General features: G+C 54.5%; 1 protein-coding gene across 5 annotated transcripts in view; it reads right to left on the bottom strand.

Annotated features, from left to right (window-relative positions):
• GFRA2 (GDNF family receptor alpha 2) overlaps positions 1-19,871 on the bottom strand; it is a 100,646-nt gene extending 80,775 nt beyond the window's left edge. The window contains exons 1-3 of one of the 5 annotated variants that reach the window (XR_002085122.2): positions 19,093-19,869; positions 13,584-13,898; positions 7,909-7,992 (exon numbers count right to left, since the gene is read on the bottom strand). Coding sequence is in view for 4 of the 5 variants with exons in the window: in XM_053900969.1 (XP_053756944.1) it covers positions 7,909-7,992; positions 13,584-13,898; positions 19,093-19,132 (439 nt within the window). In the remaining variant the exon portion in view is untranslated. Of the gene's footprint in view, positions 1-7,908; positions 7,993-13,583; positions 13,899-19,092 lie in introns of all 5 variants that reach the window. The other 4 variants (XM_053900969.1, XM_053900968.1, XM_019467045.2 and 1 more) reach the window with 4 other exon arrangements.
• Positions 19,872-20,328: the final 457 nt, after the last annotated feature.

Here is a 20,328-nt window from a genome sequence, read left to right as displayed (position 1 = left end):
TGCACCAGTGTTCTCAGGGCTTCCCTAGGAGGTAGAAAAGAGGGCTGAGGGCAGTGATTGTTCCCCTGACAGAAGGGCCACATCACCCCCTCCACTTTTTCATTCCCACTCAGGCACAACATACACACACACACACACACACACACACACACACACACACACCCCACCTCATACATACATACCACTCCATACAACCACACAAACACACACACCCCCACACACCTCACACACACATACCACCCCACATATGCATACACATACCAATTCATACACACATTCCACAAACACATAACATGCTCACAGTGCACATGCGCACACGCATGCACACACACACCTCCCTCCACACACTCTGACCCCAGTCAAACCTGTTCCTTTCTTTCAACAGCCTAGGGGTTAAAGGAGCGCATCAACAGATATGGTTGGAAGAGGCATTCCCAGGGCAGTTACCCAAAACCTGCCTTCCACCAGGATAAATCAGGTGAGTATAGTTCATGGCTAAGCCAGGAGCGTGCTCAGGGGGTGGAGAGGGAGACAGAACCTTGCAGAGCCATCTGAGAGCCTCTCAAGAGCAGAGACCCAGCCCAGAACCACCCCACATCCCCACTGCTGGCAGAGCCTGGCTTATATACCCAAGGGGAAACAAGTAGGTGCCCCTGGGAGATATTGTTTTAGAAGTACCAGAAAATGTCTTCACCCCAAAAGCCTCGTCCCAACCATGACATGTCAAATTTTACCATTACAAAGCGTTTCCTTGGGGTTAAACTTTGTTCTCTCCTGTTCTACTCATTCTTTCCTTCTTGCCTTCTTCTCATACCAATTTCTTCTTTGGACACAAAGACAATGAAACATGAAGTCACCAACACACCCCGCTCACACCTTAGTACAAGCAAATCCTCCCACCCAATGACAGGACCCCGAGTCACCAGCACTGATAGGAGAGGGGAAGAAATGAAACACAAGGGGGAAACGCCTTGGCACCCCTTGATGGGGAGGCTGGCCTCCTCCCAGGTGCTCCCACCTGCTGCTCAGCATGGCAGAGTCACTGCTCACCTGACCCCATCCACCTAGTCACCTCCCCTCTCCCTGTCCCCACAGTCCCTGTCTGCCCCGCCCCATACCAGCTCTCCCTGGCCACCAGATGAATTCTTCCTGAAAGGGAAGGTGTAAGAGGTGACAGAGCTGCAGCTAAAGCCCAATTTTCGTTGACACTCAGAGACTCTGACAGCTGTTAGAAGAAGAATGTGATTTTGAAATTTAAATAACACACTTCTGCATTCGGCTCAGGGAGACAACCTGAGGATAAGCAGTTTATCACCTAAGCCACTGTGCAGAGGGGCAGGGAGAGAGGCTGCCTGTTCCTTCAGTTCCTCCCCTGATATCCCCAAACCTCCCCTACTACCACCTCACAGGGGCTGCCTCAGAAGGGGGTTTCTGAGAGGCACCAGCCCACAGGCTGAGGCTGAGCCAGTAACGCCCTGGCTTACCCATCCCTGCTAAGCAACACGAAGGGAGGAGGGACTGGTGGCACGAAGGCTCAGGCCCCCCCTCAGAGGAGCAGGGGAAGGGAACAGGCCTCCCTAGGCACCCAGCAGAGCACTGAGGCAACCTTCACAGGGGACTGGCTCTGGAGCCCAGTACTAAGCCTCTCCCTCATCCAAGGGCAGCTCAGCCCCTCCCCAGGGACCCAGGCTCCCTAGCCAAGCAGTCATGCACAGCTCCATCCAGGAGAAGTCTGGGGCAGGAGTCCCAAGGGAAGAGACCCCAGAGAGGCCAATCTCCCATCTGCCACAAGGGTCTGTATTCACTGTTCTCAGAGCCCACCAGGCCCAGAAGATGTGTGGTTCCTTCATCATCCCAGGTGAGCCAGGCCTCCCTCTAGGCCATGACACTACCAAGAATGGCATTCCCAGGCCCCCATGTCTCCTCTTCCAAGACTTTCCTGATTTCCCCAGGATACTTGAACTCTCACGGCAGCACTTGGTCTACACTGCCACCAACAATAAGCCTCCTCATGGGTGTCTAAGTGGGTGTCTGCCTACCCCAGTAGACAGTGAGGACATGAGTCTGAGTCACTCTAAAGCAGTGTCTGACGCAGTATCAGGAACACGGAGAGCTCAATGTTTACTGAACAAAACATGTCGGTCCCCGCCCCATCTCTCCCATGAAGCACTTATGAGCAACCCGCCCTTCTGTAAACCTCAGATACTCCTAAGATGGAGCACACACAGGCCCCCTCAGACTTGCTTGGCCCTCTTCATCACCTTTCCTTGTCCGGTCTAACACCCCACACTAAGCCATTAGTTCCCTCCAGCCCTCAACAGTGCTGCCCTTGGCCACCATCTAAGGTGCCCCAGTACCACATGAGGAACCGTGCATGTGTCCCCACCAATCCTCGCCAGGCAGGCCCAGCCACTCCATCTTACAGGTCAGTAAATGAGGTCCAGAAAGGTCAAGTGACCCGCCCTGTGGTCTCCCAGCTGGTAGGGCAAGGCCAAGATTCAAATTAGGTCTAGCAGGCCCACCCACTAGTCTAGACCCACCCACTAGTCTATCCTCTATGGATATGTAGTAGGAGCACAGCACAGTGCTAGGCACCCCCAGACAGGCATGGATGCGTAGACACAGAGACCAACACCCACAATCACAACACGTCAGAGTGTGGTGGCCTTCATCTGTCAGGGGCCACCCGCCAGGTTCTGGGCAGGGACAGGGTTCCCTCCACTCCTGAGCCCCCAAAAAAGGGCCACTGGAGCCTAGAACAAGAACATCCTTAGGCCTTTCCTGCCCCCATCCAAGCAAGACTGCCCACCCCAGAGGCTTACTGGCCAACTGAGGCAGACGCCGCCCACAGCTTCTTCCTCCAACCCACAAAAGGTCCCAGACCCAGATGTCTTGCCAGCCTCCACGTATCCCCATCCCTCCACAGTGTAGCTCAACAAGGCCAGGGTGGCTCAGCAGAAGCCCCCAGGTCCTACTTGCCCTGAAAATTGCCCAGTCACCTCCCACTCCAGCCCCCACCAAGCACTATCGTGGGTGGGAGGCAGCCTCGTGTCACCCAAAGGCTTGCAACCATTTCCCAAATGCAAGCTTCCAGGCCAGCCCTGCCATAGCCTGCCATATTACCCTTAGAGAAATCACTCCATAATAAGTTTTAAATATTGTAGTGCAATATGCCCCAGCTCTGGGTAAGGATTTACCTGCAGTATCTCATTTAGTCCCAACAAAAATTAGAAGGTAGGTGTTTCCATCAGCCCCTTGCTGTGTAAGAAGAAACCAGGGCTTAGAGGCACCTGCCTGAGGCAGACACTGCACAGGAGTGGGAGCAAGGACTTGAATCCCAATCCAGTCTGTCCCAGTTCTCATGGTCTCAGCTTCCTTTTCTGTCAGGGGAAGAGGTGGGCCTAGGTGATCTCTGAGTTCCTTTATAGCTACAGAAAAGACAGGTTTGCATAAATATGCTCCACACGCATGCATCTGCTAAGGCCTGCATGGGATGGAGGCCCTGGAGGCCCCGTCCCTCACCAGGAATGCACAGCCTGTCCCTGAGGCAAGGCCCGTGACTGCGAGGGAAACCACTGCCTGGGCCTCCCAGACCCTTGCCCCTCACAGTGATGGCCTCCCTCCATGTGAACAGAGAGGTACCACTTCCCTCACTCTCCATGAAACCCTTCCACAACCTCTCTCTGCCTGAACGATCTCTCCTTCCCTTAAGAAGCTCTTCTTCTCTTCACCTGTTCCATCCTCTCCTGCAACCCCAGATGCTACCAGCTGGTATTCAGTATTCACAGGGTCATACCCAGGAATGGAGGGACTCTCAATTTCAGCTCCCCAAACCCCCTGTCCCCTACTAAACATCCTCAGCAAAGAGAGGATGACTAATTCTGTTACCCTACATCCATTCTCGGTGAATCCTCTGTATCAACACTGTCGGTAGGTATCACGTTCCCATTTTACAAACATAGGCACTACAGCTCAAGAAGGCCCAATGAGGCCCAAGATCACACTCCCCTAAGTGGCTAGGTTGGTGGGGCACCTGGGTGACTCAGTCAGTTGAGCATCTGACTCTTGATGTTGGCTCAGGTCAGAATCCCAGGGTCATGGGACCAAGCCCTGCGTCTGGCTCCATGCTCAGGATGGGGCCTGCTTAAGATTGTCTCTCTCTCCCTATCTGTCCCTCTCCCCCCCCACCTCTTCCCCTCTCAAAATAAAAAAATTATAAGTGTTCAGGTCAAGATTCAAACCCTGGACTATCATTTCAAGGCCCACACTTTTTGTGCACTGGACTAACTCCCTAAACACTCCATTTTATGCTTGCAAGGGCAGCTGAATTGCTAGAAACAGGAAAAACCTCAGTTCTCCATGAGCACTCCCTTCCCACCTGGATGCCTCAAACATCACTGTGGCCATGGTTCGGGGCACAGCCAGACTGCTCTCCTCCTGGCCTTAGACTCAGGGCTATCGGGACACCAGTAATCCTACTCCCAGTCACTGACCCTAACCCTAAGCCTAGTCTTTGAACTAGGCAGATCAGAGGGGAGGTTTGCCTTTACCCCAGGGCCTCTGGCATCAGAGAGTGCTAGAGGAATCCTGGCAGCTTTTTTGCCAAGAGAATCCCAGCAGGACTTTCTAAAAACCAAACAGACAGAGGAGTCCAGAGATAAAGAACACATGTTCCAGGAGGACCCAATGACAGGGGCCCAAATTCTTAGGCAGTAGATGTTAAGGATATAGTGGCAACTGAGCCCCAAAGATACAGGAGCACCCTTTTCTGAGTTCCTAGGGCCCTGATTGGGGGTATCATGGTGTAGAGAAGGGCCACAAAGACCCCATGCTCCCCACTCACAGCCTTTCCACACAGATGATGGAAGAGGCAATGCACAGTCAAATATGGGTGTATAGAAGTGGAGAAGGGCTCCATACAGTCCTACAGGGTGGCAGCCTTATCATCCTAAAGTGCCAGTGCAGATCTTGGGTCCCACAGGCCAGGCCTTCCCAGCTAGCAAGCCACAGGCAGGTGACATCTGTGCCCAGATACTGACCCTACGGGGCAGCCAGACAGGGGCCCATGTTCCCCTAAGCTCCAAGATGCTCTGCTCACCCTAGTATGCCAGGCAATAATGCCACTGTCTGTGTGCCTTGGTGGGAAAAAATTAGGGAGCCCTGCTCTAAGGTTAGGTCTTCCTTCTTCCAAAATGAAACATAAGGTCTGCAGCAGGGAAGTGACCTGCCCAAAGCCCCTCAGTTAATTTGGGTGAGAGAATGTAGTGGTACCCGGGCCTCCCAGCCCCCCATCCAGCCTTCCTTCTGCTGTGTGCCCCACCCTGGCCCACTTAGTTTCTCGATGGCCTGGCCAGGGCCCTCCACCCAGTTATGTGCCCAAGTTTCTCCGACAGGGCCACCCATGCACCATCTCTGCAGCTACTCTGGGTGGAGAGGGGTCAACAGGAGCAATGAGGGGGGAGCTGCCAAGACCTCGAAGGCACCCCTCCACTCTATGGGGAGTGGGCCCCAGAGCCCAGGGATCCAGGGTCATGTGGGACCCAGTTTCACCTGGGAAGTAGATAAAGAAAGCTGATTCAGTGAGCTGAAACCCAATCATTTCCTCATTTGTCTTGTCAATGTCCTTGTCCTGCAGAGTATCACGCCCATCGTATAAAGATTTTCTGCTAGAAAGATGTTTAGTGTGAGTCTGGGAAGCAGACCTCTGACCTTCATCCTTCAGGGCACAAGTCAAAACTATTTCTTTGTTGGAGATAAACCCAATGACTCCCACCCATGTAGTAGTGCTCAGCTGGCAGGGTGGGGAATGGTTACATCAGGGCTGCAACGCATCCCTACTCCATCATCACCTGCTGATGATATTCTCAACCTGCACCTGAGCCCCAAAACTGTCTCAAAAGGAGTGGCCAAAGGTGGATTTCTATCCAAAACTAACCAGGATCAGCTCTGAAGTCTCCATTTCATTCACCACCACCCCCAACCACCGCCAGGACCCAAGGGTATATCTAGATGGTCACCCTTTGGCCAGTGCCTCCTTTCTGATAGGGTTCCAGGATTTCTCCCACCAGGTATATAGGTATCTTCCCATCTCAATCCCTTAGAGCATGTATTCTCAATGGGAGCAGAGAGTATCACCCCCAACCGAGCAAAAATCGGTTCTTGGGCAGGCAAAAAAAAAAAAAAAAGCAGGTATTCCTTGGCACTTGCTATGGACCAAATTGTGCCCACCAAATTCATATGCTGAAGTCCTAACCTCCAATGTGACTATACCTGCAAACAGAGCTTTTAGGAGGTAATTAAGGTTAAATGAGGTCATAAAGGTGAGGTGGTAGAGCCATAATAGAACTGGTGTCCTCATAAGAAAAAGAAGAGCTTTCTCTCTCTCTCTCTCTCTCTCTCTCTCTCTCTCTCTCTCTCTCTCTCTCTCTCCGCTCCCTCTTTCTTACCCTACCGCCACCCCACCCTGTGAGGACACAGTGAGAAGGTGGCCATCTGCAAGCCAGGAAAGGAGCTCTCACCAGAAACCAAACCCTGCCAGCCCTTGATCTTAAACTTCCAGCCTCCAGAACTATGAGATAATAAATTTCCGTTGTATAAGCTCCCCAGTCTATGGTATTTTGTTATGGCAGCCAAAGCAGACTAAGACAGTGTTTCTCTACAGAGAATTGCTTTTCTCCTTAGCGGGGCCATAATGGAAAAAGAAAGTTTGAGAAACACTCTCCTAGAGAATTCTTCATTTGAAAGGGTTTAGGGTCTTACAGGAAAGTCTTTCATTTCACAGTTTAGAGTGCTGCTTCTCTACAACACTAAAGTTGTGCCCCCAAGAGGCATTTGGCAATATCTGGAGACATTTTTGGTTGTCACAACTCAGCGGACTGCTACTGGCATCCAAAGGGTAGAGGCAGGGACACTGCTAAATATCCTACAGTGCACAGGACAGCTCTTCCCACAGGAGAGAATTATCCAGGTCAAAATGTCAGTGGTGCTGCCATTGAGAATGGTTTAGAGCAAAAGAAACTTCAGGAGCCTTCACATTCTGCCACAAAACTTCCTAGAAACCTGAGGCCTGCAGCCTTGTCCTGTAACAGCCTGCCTGGCCACCTTTAAGCACCAGTGGTGGCTCCAGGAGGAGCTCACCCCCAGCCCCCACAGAGCAGTTCCCAAGACTGGAAGGCCCCCACCTACCAGTGCCTGAGCAGGGGCAGCTGCCCTGGGCCCACAGGTCTCCCAGAGGCCAGAAGGAACAGGCCAGAAAGAAAGAACCAACAAACTCATCGGACTCCTACCCAAGGACCATAGCAAGCAAAGCTAGAGCTTAACACAGTCCTTCTCACTTCCTGGGGGAGGCCAAGCACCAGAGAACCAGAGGCTTCATGGTGGAGTTCAAGAAGAAGACCCCTCGAGGAAGGAGAATCCCAGAGCAGAACCAATAATAGTGATACTACCGCCACCAACCACAGCTAATAGTTCCTATCCGGGACCCGTGCTGTGCTGCCCAGCAGCTCGCTGAGCACTTTACAATCATCGACTCATTTGTATATCATGACAATCCAAGGTAGGTATTGTTCCACTGCACAACTGAGGAAACTGAGGCACAGAAAAGTTGAGCAGCTTGACGAAAGTAGAATTCCAAAGTGGAAGAGTTGGGAATTAGAAAGAAGAACCCAGGAGGGCAAGACCAATAACAAACTAGGAGAGTGACACCAGGTTTCAGAGTCAAGACCTACTGCATGGTGGGCTCGTTCCACCACTCCACACACAACCTTGGGGGTGGCTGTTATGGTTTCCTCTTTTACAGATGAGGACCCGAAGCTCAGAAGCAGTAAGGGGCTCACCAGTGGAAGGCAGAGCCAACTGAAGGCCAGGGCACCTAGGAGGACTGGGAGGCCCCAGCAAGAGCCCACTTACCTGAGAAGATTGAAGCAAGCCTGAAGATATCCGAGAGGCGGGAGGTCACCGGCTCATAGGGTGAGGCTTCATAGAACTCCTCACCTGGAAGAGAGAACCAGTGTCAGGCACAGGCCCACCCTTCCTACAGGACTAGACGAGAGCAAGTTATGAATGAAACGGTGAGCATTTCACACAGGTAAGTTCTTTCTCACCAATTAGAGAAGTCCCCACAGCAGGTCAGTACTGCCAATACTCTCCTCTACTGACCTCCCTGCATGTCCAGCCCTTTCTAAGGCCTTCCAAATGCTTCTTGAAAGAAGGCACTGGGGAGGTGCCCATGGAAGGTCAGGTATAAATCACAGGATTTGAAGCCAAAGTCCCTCCAAAGTCATTCAGTGCAACTTCCTCATTTCACAAGCGAGGACCCTGAGGTGGGCCAGGGAGGTGAAGCAACCTGACTGAGATCACACAGCTACTCACAGCAGAGCTAGACTAGACTCTGGTCCCCTGACCCTCACACCAGCATTGTCTCTCGTCACACTAGGTTGGCTCTGCCCAGGCCACGTAAGGGCAGAGAACTTCCTCTTTGCTTCCCATCATGTCACCATGATAGGGCTGAAGGTCTTCTCAGTGGAATCCTGATCCCCAGCTTGTCTGACTGACTCCCTGCCACCTGATGGCTTCTCAGACTTCTCCTCGAGGCTTCTGGGTGCATCAGAGATTCAGTGAATGGAAAAGCAAGCGAGTGACAGGAGATAAATGGCACAGGGATGCCCTGGAGACCCACTGCCTCCTCATGGGGACTCCCGCCCTTTGCCAAAACCTCAGCAGGAGAGGAAATATCCTCTTGAGACTTTACTGTGAGGAGAAATCAATGGGTAATCACTCAGACTGCGTGTTTGTGTTGAAGGGGCGGGGGACACAGGTGATGACCCACAGCTTCACACATTGATTTCCTATCCACCCAGGGCCCAGCACCTAAAGAAGAGTACATGTGGGGTGGTATCCATGGGGGCCACCTGCAGAAAGGTGCCAGCCATCCAGAAGAGGGGGCTTGGAATCTGCCTGTAAGGGACGCATTCAGCCAGGCCCATGAGGTCACCCAGAGTCTAGCACTCCAGGCTTGTCCAGCCCTCTGCTGGTTCACAGAGAAAGGCATCTGTCTGCTATATCTGGCAGACCCCCCAAAAATGGTACAGATTCCCCAGATGTTCATTCTCTCCCTGGAGAAATGTCCTCCACCCTTCACTTTACCCTATACCCTCATGCTCTGCAACACCCAGCAAATGCGTTACACACAATGGGTGCCCAAGTGGTCTCTTACTATCCAAAGGTTATTCTTTCAGGCCAGTCCCAATCCCACCTTCCCCCTGGACTGTCACAGGGCTGTACCATCTCAGCAAACTCCACTCTACCCACAGACACTGGAGAAACTCCCGGTGGTGGGGTTACCAGCCATTGCTATTTGTTAGGGCCAAATAATACAAGAGCTTTTTGTAATAAAAATGATGTTACACTAAGCCTTCTATGTACCAGCACCATTGAAAGTGCTTTAGGTGTACTAACTCATTTAATTCTCTTGTCTATGAGATAGGCACTACCCTTTGTTTTATTGATAAAGAACTGGGGTACAGAGACGTTAAGAAACTGGCCCAAGGTCACACAGCTGGTAAGTGCCAGGTTTCAAACCCAGGCAGCTGACTCCAGAGTCCAAGTACTGAAACATTACGAATACTGTCTCCAAAAGTAAAAGTGTTATTGAACCAAACTGTTCTTACACAAGTAGTGCTGCTGTTTAACTTTTTAGAGTCAGTCTTATGCCAGCCAGACTGCTCCCCCAGACCAGGTCCTTCCCTCCCTTATCTGGCAAAGCTAGGCCCGCGGGTATGGATCAGCTAGTATGACTGACTGGGGGCGGGATGGGCGGGGGTGGAATCTCTTGGGGAAAACAGCTTCTTCTAGGACTGGCTGGAAAAGGTCCATCCTATTTAAGTCAACCCATGCTGCCTGTTCCTGTGGCAGAATTCACCAGTGGGAAATCAGAGACCTGGCCACACGGGCATCCTGGCAACCAGATTAAACTAGATCTAGGATGTCACATTCCTGGGCCATGACCTGGGAGAGGCCTTTGCTCTTCACATCTGAAGGAGCAGAATGACCTCAAACTTTAGTGCCACTTTTGGAGAAGTCAAGAAGTGGTCTCAAATCCCCCATGCAGCCAACCAACAGTGACAGTGCCACCATGTAAGATACTGGTGGTTGTGGTGGTGTGACAGAAGGGGAAGATGAGCCTGAGACCACAGGATCTCTCCAGGGCAGCTGGAAAGGGGCCTGGATAAGGAGTCCGGGGGGCCCTGGTCCCACCAGCCCCCCTCCCTGCACCTCAGCTTCCCCACCAAAGTGGGAGTGGGATGGAATGATCTCTAGGTCTTTGCAGTTGGGACCATCTAGGACCTGAGCAGAGGCCACAGTCCTGCCACCGCCAGCTCTATCCACTGCTAAGGACCTCAGACTAGGCACAGCTCAGCCTCAGGTGGAGGGAGAAGAGAGGAATCGCACCCACCAGCCAGGGCCAAGGAGAAGCCACAATCAAAGTCCAAACCCGCACAGATCTCTCCACTCCACAATCCCCCACCCTGCCCCAGGCCCAAGCCAGGTTATTAACTGTTATTAAAGAATAGGGAGGAAGTGCTTACAGCCTCCCCCAGGGAGACCACTCATCCCACACCATGAATAATTAACCCTCAGGTGGATCCTGTCACTCACAGGAACATTACCTGCTGTTAAAAGGCCTCTCAGCTTTCCCTGGCCAACCCTGGGCAGAAAATACCTCTGACTCCTAAGAACCAGGAATGGGGGCAGGGTAGGTTTTGAGGAAGGAGAAAAGCAGGGAGTCTACTTTTCTAGAGTTGGCCCAGGGGAGGGGTCTCCTAGCCTGTATGCTTGCCAGCACAGGGACCATGGCTGAATCTGTGTTCTCACCTTCTGAAGCACACAGTCGGGGCTACACAGACGTTTGCCTGGTAAGGGAACCAACAAGCCAGCTCACGCCTCTCCAGGCTGACATTCCTGGGTTGAAAGGGCCTTGAAGACCACATGGCAGGATGCAGCATAAATGCACAGAACGCACACTGCTATCATCCAAATGCCTCACTGCCTGGCTGCAATCAGGAAGGTTCTTGGTGTTCTGACACGGTGATGCCAGAGGGAGCCATTCTGGTGGCCCTCAGGTGGCCCACCTGGCTCTTTCAGCTGGCAGTTCTGTCCCCTCCCCAGTGCATCCGTCCTGCAAGCCCTCAACAAGCCCATCCTGCAAGCCCTCAACAAGCCCACCCACAAGTGCCACCCAGCCTCCCTTGGGTTGAGACTGAAGACCATGGGAAAGAAAACAAGAAACTAAACAAGCCAGCTGTTGAATTAGGAACCTCAGTTTTCACGCACTACAGAGGCATCCTCCGGGTGAAGACCGCTCCTTGCCTTGCAGAGAATAAACATCACGCGCTTTGTGGCAGTGTTTCCCTCTCTGCTCACTTCTAGTTCTAGGACTCGAAGCTACTAGGAACAGGAGACCTACACATGAGGAATTACTTTGCTATTAATGGTGGTAACACTGTTCATAATTACATGCCCAGTTTACTTCCAAATTCAAGGCAGATTGGAACCATCTTGGCCACTGGTCAGGAATCCCTCATTCTCCAGCCTCACACCAGATCCCAGTTTCCTCCTTCCCTCCAGCACCCTGCTCCTCCATCCGAGGCTAATCAAGGGCACTGTTCCACAGTGCAGCCCTCTCTCTTCACCTCGACATCCCTATCACTCCCAGTCTACCTTAGAATTCAAGCTGCTCCACCCTCTCACCTCTTACAAAAGAAGTCATCCTTTGTTCTCCTCTCCTCTTCACACCAAAGTTCTAGAAGACATCCACAGTCACCACTCCCAGCCCCCAGCTCCCATTCACTCCCCAACCAGGCTTCTGCTCCCAGCAACCACCTACAATGCTCACCCCAAAGGCATGAGGGACATGTCCTAGAGACTGTGGACCCTCTCTCCTCCCCAGGTTTCCTGATATACCTCCCACCTCTCTCCCAACACCTCCCCCCAACCTCTGCAGGTCCCTCTCCCTCCCCTGCTGGCACATCTTTAAATGCTGGGAGTCCTGAGGGCTCTGTCCCTGCCCTCCTCTCAGTGTGTGCACACCCACTCCCATGGCCCCAGTCACACCTACAGGCTAATGGTGGCTCCTCAATCTCCATGTCCAGCGCCACTTCCCCACCTGGGCTCCAGCTGTGTGCAGGGCATGGCCAGTGAGAGCCATGTGCCCCAAAATAAAGGAATCATCTCCCTGCTCTCCCCCCTTGGCTGCTTCTTATGAACCAACCCAGTTGCCCAAAAGAGAAAACTGCCCTCCTCGAGTCCTCTCTCTTCACCAAGACCTGTTGATTCCACCTCCTAAATAGCTCTTGAACCCTCCTCCCTCTTTCCTGCCACTGTCCTTGGCCAGCTGGCCAAGCTGCTGCCCGCCAGGTCCCACATCCCTCCCCTCTCCTCACCCCATCCCCACTTCCAACCCCCCACCTTACTACACTGAGTCACTTGCAGACCGGCAACTCCCTTCTGGGAGTCTTTGCCCAAGCTCCCCTCCACCTCCCACACTCTCCCCACATTCCTCCCTCCCCCCCACCGTGTAACTGCAGCTCACTCCTTAGTCTCAGATCAGAGGCTGCCTCTTCCAGGAAGACTCTGTAGATTTCATAAGAGGCTGCCTTGGGCTACCACAGCACCAGTGCTTTCTGACAGCACTCATACCACCAAGTGACAGAAAGCCCCTCACTTATCCACATCCCCCCACAAACTCTGAGCTCCAAGAAGCCAGAGGCTACCCCAGCTTGTTCTCCACTGTTCCCACAGGCCTGGCAGATGAGAACCTCTCAATAAACAGCTGTTGAATCAAGAAATGAACGTCTAACCAAGGTGGCCAATCCCCCTGCACTGTACACAAATCCCCCACACTGTAGTCTGGAGGGGAGGATGGGGGTGTGTGGAGTGGGTTGTTAGGGGAGGGAGCTGGTAAGGTGCCACCTTGGGACCTGAAGCGGCCTGCTGCCCACACACTGCCCCAAGCCCTATAGAAGGTGCCTAGGCCAGCCCTGCAGTCAGGAAGCCACCTGAAGAGCAGGTGTCCTGGCAGCAGGAAGAACAGAAATGGGACTGCCCTTCGCTGAGCGCCCAGGGCTTCGGGGAGTCCCAGGGACTGGTTTGCTTGGAAGCACAGCTCTGCATGCACAGGACCCACCCTCCCTTCTCCATCTGCCTGGGTACCCCAGCCTCCCCTTCTCTGTTACCACTTCACTCGTCCATCAGTCCATCCATCCTCTCCCGACCCTACTCTCTCCTTTCTCCAGCCTCGTTCTTCTCCCACCACCTGGCCCTGTCTCCTTCCCAGCTGTCACTCTCCCTCCTCCTCCATGTCTCCAGGCTGACTCCGACAACCCCTACTTCCTGTGTTCTAGGCCCCCGTGGCAGGGGGCGACAGAGAGTTCGCCAGTTCCCTCCACTACCAAGTCCTACCCTGAACCTGCCCCACCTCCCCGCCCTCCGCCCTGCGCAGCCCTCCCCACCACCCCCATCCCACCGCATCCCTCCACCCCACCCCCACCCCACCCCCACCCCCCGCCAGGCCCGGCTGGGCTTACCCTCGGTCAGCCCCAGGTGGATACTCCAGTAGATCTGCAAGCACTGCAGCTCCCTCTTCATGCCCCGCTTGCAGCGGCAGTCGTAGAGAGGGCTCTCCTGCAGGACCTCCAGGGCCGCCTGGCACTCCTTGTTGGCCAGCATGGTGTTGCGGTCCCGGCCCGCCAGGCACTGCCGCAGCGTGCGGTAGCGGGAGCTGCAGTTGGATTCCGCGGCGCACAGCTCATTGGCCCGGACGCAGTCCACTGGGGGGCGCCAGCCGTGGAGCTCGGGGCCCTGCAGGGAGGAAGGGCTGGCCAAAGAGCGGAGGGTCTCGTCTGGGTGGTGGGGAGGGAAGACAAGCATGAATGAGGGCCGCCGTCATCTCTGACCCAAGATGCAGGCCTGGGGGCTTGCGCCCTTCTGGGAAACTCCACACCCATTTTACTCCAAAGCACACCAAGGCCACCACAGAGCCGGTCAGAGGAAGAGCTGTGAAAGGACTCCAAGACACCAACACCCCTCCTCAAACCAGAAGGAGAATTCGAGCTGTCATTCTGCCCTGGTTCTACCAGATTCCCTTCCGATTCCACCCTGTCACCCCACAGCCCTGGGCCCAGGAGCAGAGCACGGGAAAGCCAGAAGATCCTTCGGAGAGACCACAGACCCTGTAAAAGACGAGGAGGCCAGAGAAGAAGGTCACAGCCTCAGCAGAGAGCTGGGGGCTGCAGGACCTGCTTGAGCATGCCGAGGGGGACCCTCACTTTCCTGCTGCCCAAACCTCCATCAACCTCAGTTCCAGCCAGAGGTCCAGCCAACATGCCGGGCTAAGCCAGGAAAGCAGCAGAATATTATTTAACTTTCCTAGTCTTTTAGGACTTTAGAGACACAGTGTCCGGCCCCCACATTTTACCATGGGGTTGGGGGGGTGGGGGGACTGAGACCTAAAGAAGGGAGATAACAACTCAAGGTCACACACAGGCCGAAAAGATCCCTCAGACTCCTAACCTGTCCATTCTAAGTTCCCAGACCCTAAGAGAAGACCCCAAGAGACAAGCCTGAGCCTGTGGCCTGAGGCAAGGCATGCCTGGAAGGGAGCAGCTACCCCTCCCCGGCCCAACCCTCCACATCTTCCAGTCCAACTGCACACTGGCTAGAGAGCTGAAAACAGGATTTCTGTAGACAAACTTTACCCCAGCCCCACTGACAGAAAGTGCTGCAGGCAAGCCTGACAAGCAACTCGATTTCCTGTGTGTGTGTGTGTGTGTCCGGACGGGCCTTTTCCATGTCTCTCTCTCACACACTTCTCTCTCTGACTTCCTCCTAAGGTCTATTTCTCCATCACCTTTGCTCTTGGAATAGCTCTGTGCTCTTGTTCACTCTCTCTCTATAGCATCTACTATTTTCTTCTCTTTCTTCCCTCTCTTTCCACCCTCCCCTGAAACCCTGTCCCCCTCTGTCTCTCCTTTTTTTTTTTTTCTTTCCAAAAGCCAAATAATAAGCCAATTACAAAAGAGAAAGAGCTTCCCTCCTCAGACCCTGGCCTTGCACATGGAGCCTCACCTCTCCAAAAGTGAACAAGCAGAATTCAGCCACCTTTCTTACCCATCACCCTCAGAGCATCTAAACCCACAGGCCTCTGAAGGAAGGGGCTCAGGGGAAAAGATTCAGAAGTGAAGGGTAGGGAAGGGCTCACTTGGTCCTGTCAAAATCAAGCTCCCAAAATGGTTTCCTCTAGACACAGATATTTCCCTGGTCTCCCTGTCCTCTCCAAGCCCCTCACTCCAGATTCTGCCCTAGAAAAAGCTCTTCTGTGCACCAGAGCCAAGACTGCCTTTTCCGAGACCCAGGAGTGATCTGGGAGGCCTCCTCCATTCCATCCAGCCCAAAACATTGTAAGATCCTAGGCCAGAAGTCCCCTCCTCAGAATCCCCCACACACACCCTACCCCATTCCCTATCCAGAACAGCCACTTCTCATTCCTTCCCCCAGAAGGCCCTGCTCACAGTGGGGGGGGTGCTACCGCAGGAAGAGAGCGACACCTAGAGGCAGAGCACTGCACCACGAGCCTGTCACTCCCTACAGCTGCAGAGGGAAAAGGAATCTGCTGCTGGAAGGGAGGACACCCACCCACAAGAAAAGGAAGTAAAGGAGGAAGGGGTAGGCCAGAGCAAAAGATAATACCTCTCCCATTGACCATACCTCTGCCCCAGGACAGGAAGAGCTGAAGGCTGTGGCCAGGCTGAGACAAGACCGGAGAAGAAGCCAGCATGGAGTGGGGGCATCTGCCCAGGCACTGGCTGGAGAGGTGTCCTCCACCCAAGCAGAGGCAGCAGCTTTATTTCCTGGCTTCAGCAAATTCCTAGGTCCCTGAGCAAGACTCAGTGCATGTGGGCCACCCACAACCAGCTGAGCTGACCCAGCCTCACTTGCACCTGCTGCCCCTACCCAGCCAGCCAGCCTGCCTGCTCAAGAATAACCCAGCCCTGGGACTTCCACTGACTTCACCCCAACATCCCAGCAGCTTTCTCCCTTCCTATCTTGACTGAGCCTGAGGATGCACTGTCGGAGACAGACTGAGAAAGGAGCATTGTGGGCAGGTTTAAAGGTCAGGACATTGGCCTAGGGGACTGGGGCAATAAAGGCACTTACCCTGCATGCCCGGCAGGTGGGGCCCGGAGCCCCATGGAACAATCCTCACAGAATCCTGGGCTCCTGTGCCAAAAGCAAGGGCTTCCCCCATCCTGCCAGCGGGCACATGTGACTGGGGCAGGAAGATGCTCTGCAGAGAGCCAGTGAATCCTCTCACCAAACTCTCTGGCTGCACCTATCCCTGGCTCTTCTAGTTGGCGTCACGACCCCCAGAACCAATCAAGCCCAGCAAGAGAAAGAAATAGCAACTGAGAGCCTTGGGCCAGGAATTCCAAAAGAGTAAAGGTCAGAGGGTACCCTGGAGATGCTCCCAAGTTCTAGGTCAGGGAAAAAACTCAGATCCATCAAGAAAAGACATGTGGAACAGCTTCTAGAGACAAGGGGGACCGAGAGACTACGTGGAGCTGTACTGAACATCTTGGCAACAGCCAGAATGCTCATTCTCCCCCCTGGGCATGTCAACACTGGAGGTCAGGATGACTGGCCAGAAAGGCCTCTCTACCCCAAGACCTCACTCAGAACCTTGGGGGGTGCTCACTGAAGACCTGTGCTCCTGGGAACATGCTTCACCGTGCCTCTCACACACTGAAACTGCCTACCCAGTCTCAGGCTCCACAAAACCTCTCCTCCAAGTGGAATTTCCAACCAACTCCCAACAGTAGGATCCTTGCCAGGAAAGTGGCCCTGAGGCTGAAGTTTCCTTAATAACAACGTATCCCTTCCTCCTTGGTGGGCCTAACCCACAGCCTTCCAATATCCTGTGGTCACTCAGTTAACCCCTCCCCTGCCCTGGCTTTGGAAAGGGGCATCTCAAGGGAAGGGCTTTGACCAAAAGGGCTGCTGACCCCCTGCTCTTACTCCTCCTCTCACCACTCAGCCCCCAGGGTCCATCTCTGACACACGCAAACACACACACACACACACACACACACACACACACAAACACACACACGCATGCATGCATGCATGCTCTCATACACCTATATCATGAGAACAAAGTCAACTCCTCAGCCCTCTCAGCTGAAAAAAGCCTGCCTGCAACATGGTGTTCTGTGCCGAGACAGCACTAAGGGGCCCATATTGCTGTTTTCTATCCCAGGACATTAGAACCCCCTCTGGGGTGTACACAGCTCAGCAGCGCACAATCTGGTTGCTTTTCCTGAAATATAATTTTCTTTTCTTCTTGGCCCTGCTCATTCTTGATCCCAAAAAGCTGGATTTTCAGACCAGCAGTGGGAGAAAAGGTCAGGTTTTATAACAACCCCTTTGGAATGAGAGTCCACTTGCAGTGGGTAGCCAGGAAGGGCTGCAGGATCACAATGGGCCTGGAGTACCTCTCCAGCTCCTTCCCACACCCTCTTCTACCCAAGAGAGGAGCTGCCTCAGACTTAGGAAGGCAGGACCTCCAAGGCCATACCCTAGAGCAGGGCCAAGCCCCCTAGGAAGTTTCTGGGAAGGGGCAAAGGATGGGGGTGGACAAAGGGTCCAGTGCCCAACCAATATTGACTCAAATCCCCTGTTCAAGTCAAGAGAGCACTTATTAGACCATCCAAATCTTTCCAGGATAGGCACCTACCTCCTCAGGCCTTCCCCTCTCCCCTCCACCAGGAGGCAAAGGGTACACTCTGGACCCAGCCTGGCAGCCTGGCTCACCACTGGCTAATCGCAGGCCAGGATGGTGGGAAGAGCATCCACACTGAAGCAGATGTGTGCTCCCTCAACACATGCATTCCCCAGCTCCCTCTCTGGAGCACCTTCTCCAGAGCAGCAGCCTTGCCTGGGACTCCAGGTCTGCCCAGGGCCTCAGAAAAGCCTTCTCCCTCACCTCCACTCCCAGAATGCTCTCTCTGAACCTATTTCCCAAGCAACTGAGATTTCACATAGCACAAAAGGGGGTGAGAGGTTGGGAATTCTGGGTGGGAAAGAGACTGCCCAAGGTTCGGGGGCACCAGGCAGCCCCTCCTCCCTGCCCTTGGAGGAGGGGGCTTACAGAATGGGCACTGGTCTTTGTTCGGATCTCTTTCTTCCAACATCCCTCTCTTTCTTCATCCAAGGAAGCAAACTTTGACCTCCCTCCTCTTCCTACAAACTACAGGGTGCCCCCGCGGCCAGAGGTGGTGAAGGATAGGCAGTGAATGGTTGCTCCAAACCCTCCACTCCGGCCCAGGTATCTGGCTTGGGTCTGGGCTACAGGAAGGGCAAAGGGTGGGGAGAAACTTGAAAAGTGTTCCAGGGAGCGGGGCCACTGGAAAGGATTTCCGGGTGCGGGAAGCGGGATGCACTTTCCAGAGGTTGATTGGCAGGTGAGGGGATGGCTGCCATCGCTGCCCCCACACGCGTCCAAGCAGGAGCTCCTGGAGAAACCCATGCTGTCTGCCCGAGTCGATCCGGGAGCCGACAAGAAAGATGGAACTGGCATGATTTTTCTCTCCGCGACACTGTGCCTCTCCCCACCCACCTTCCTCTCTTCCAAATCAAGAGTTGCAATTCTTTCTCAAGTTGCCGCAATTTGAATCCATTATTTTGGGAGAAATGAATGCTAGTAGCATTGTGTGCGAGTAAGCGAGTGTGCCTGTGTGTGCGTGCGTATGTGCGGGGATGGTTAGGGTGTTCCACGTCTCCTTCCCAAGCCCCTTCGTAACCAGCCAGCAGCGGTTCGCGTCCCTCCGCCCGCATCCTCGCCGCCCGGCCCCGCTCGGTTCGGCAGCGCTGGGGCCCGGCTCGCTCCGCGGCGCGCTCTCCCCGCCGGTCTCCAGCCCGCGCCCCGCTCGCCCGCCGCGTTCCCGGCTTCTTGCCGGCGCCCGAACGCGCGGCCCCGCGCGGCCCCCCAGGCTCCCGCGGACAAACGGCCCTCCTCCGACCCCGCCCGCAGGTACTCACCTAAAAAGAAGAGGAGGCAGAAGACGTTTGCCAAGATCATGTTAAATAAATCCCACAGTTTTTTGTGTTTTTTTTTTCTTTCTCCCTTGGGTAAAAAATAATAATAACAACAACAATAATAATAGCCAAGCAGTGATAATCAGCCCCAAATCCAATGCGGAGATCCCAAGCTAGTCCACCCGATGAAGATCCCGAGTCCTGCGATTCTCGCCTCTGGGGTGGGGGGTAAGGAGGGCGGTGGGCTGCCTCTCGACGCCCTTCTTGCCCACTGAAATGAAATATACACGTATGTGAGGATATATCTGCTTTACAAGCCGAGAGCCCGGTCGTCGCTCTGTCCTCCCCTCCGCTGCTCCGGGAAGGCGCGAGTCTCCGCGGGTCCAATTCCCCTGCGCTTCCCAGGAGCGGACTGGGGAGGTGGGGGAGAGGCGATTTGAGAGTGAAGGGCTGGAAGGAAGCAGCAAGGGTGGGGGTCAGAATAAAATGCAAATAGAGAAATCCACCGACGGGTGTTAGCGCCAAGGAACAATCCGGTGGGAGCTTCGAGGACGAGAGCCCGGAGTCGCTTCTTTCGCACCAAGACGAAGAAAAGATTCAAACAAAAAAAAATCTTCTCCCGCTAACCCTTGCTCGTCTCACTTTTTTCTAATGGAATTCCAGTGACCGTGTGTATCTGCGTGCGTGTGTCTTTCTCTCGTCTCCCTCCCTCTCCTCTCCCTGGCTCTCGCTCTTTGCTCTCGCTCTCTCCAGCTCTCCCTCGCTCTCCTCCCTCCCTCCCCCTTCTCCCTCTCTCCCTGCTCCTCCCTCCGCCCGCCCCCCCTTCCCCCTTCGCGGCTCCCTCGCCGCGGCTCTCGCGCCCGCGCCCCTCTTCTCCGCCCGGGGCTCGGCGCTCGGGCTCCCAGGCGGTTGGCGGCGCGGGGAGCGGGAGCGCGGCGGAGAAGCGACACTCTGCAGCGGCGGTGGCGACACGGCGGTGGCGGTGGCGCCGGGGAACGCTGGACGAGAGGAGAGCTCCGCCGCTGACTCCCTCTGCTCTGGCGCCCGCCCTTCTCGGGACTGACCTGATGCCTTGGCCGGAAACTGACCCGCTAGCGGGGCTACGGCTCAAGCCCACCAAAGGCTCCGCACCCTTCCCCTCCCCCGCCGCCCCACCAGACCTCCCCCTGCGGCGGGCGGGTTGCGCCCTCCAACCCCCACTGCCCGTGCCCCCGCCGCCTCGGCCCACGGGTCCTGGAG

Source organism: Panthera pardus, unplaced genomic scaffold, assembly GCF_024362965.1.
Source record: "Panthera pardus isolate Hobbes unplaced genomic scaffold, ASM2436296v1 HiC_scaffold_13, whole genome shotgun sequence".
Taxonomy (NCBI): domain Eukaryota; kingdom Metazoa; phylum Chordata; class Mammalia; order Carnivora; family Felidae; genus Panthera; species Panthera pardus.
Note: the sequence above shows the minus strand (reverse complement) of the source record. Positions and strands in the feature narration are given on the sequence as shown.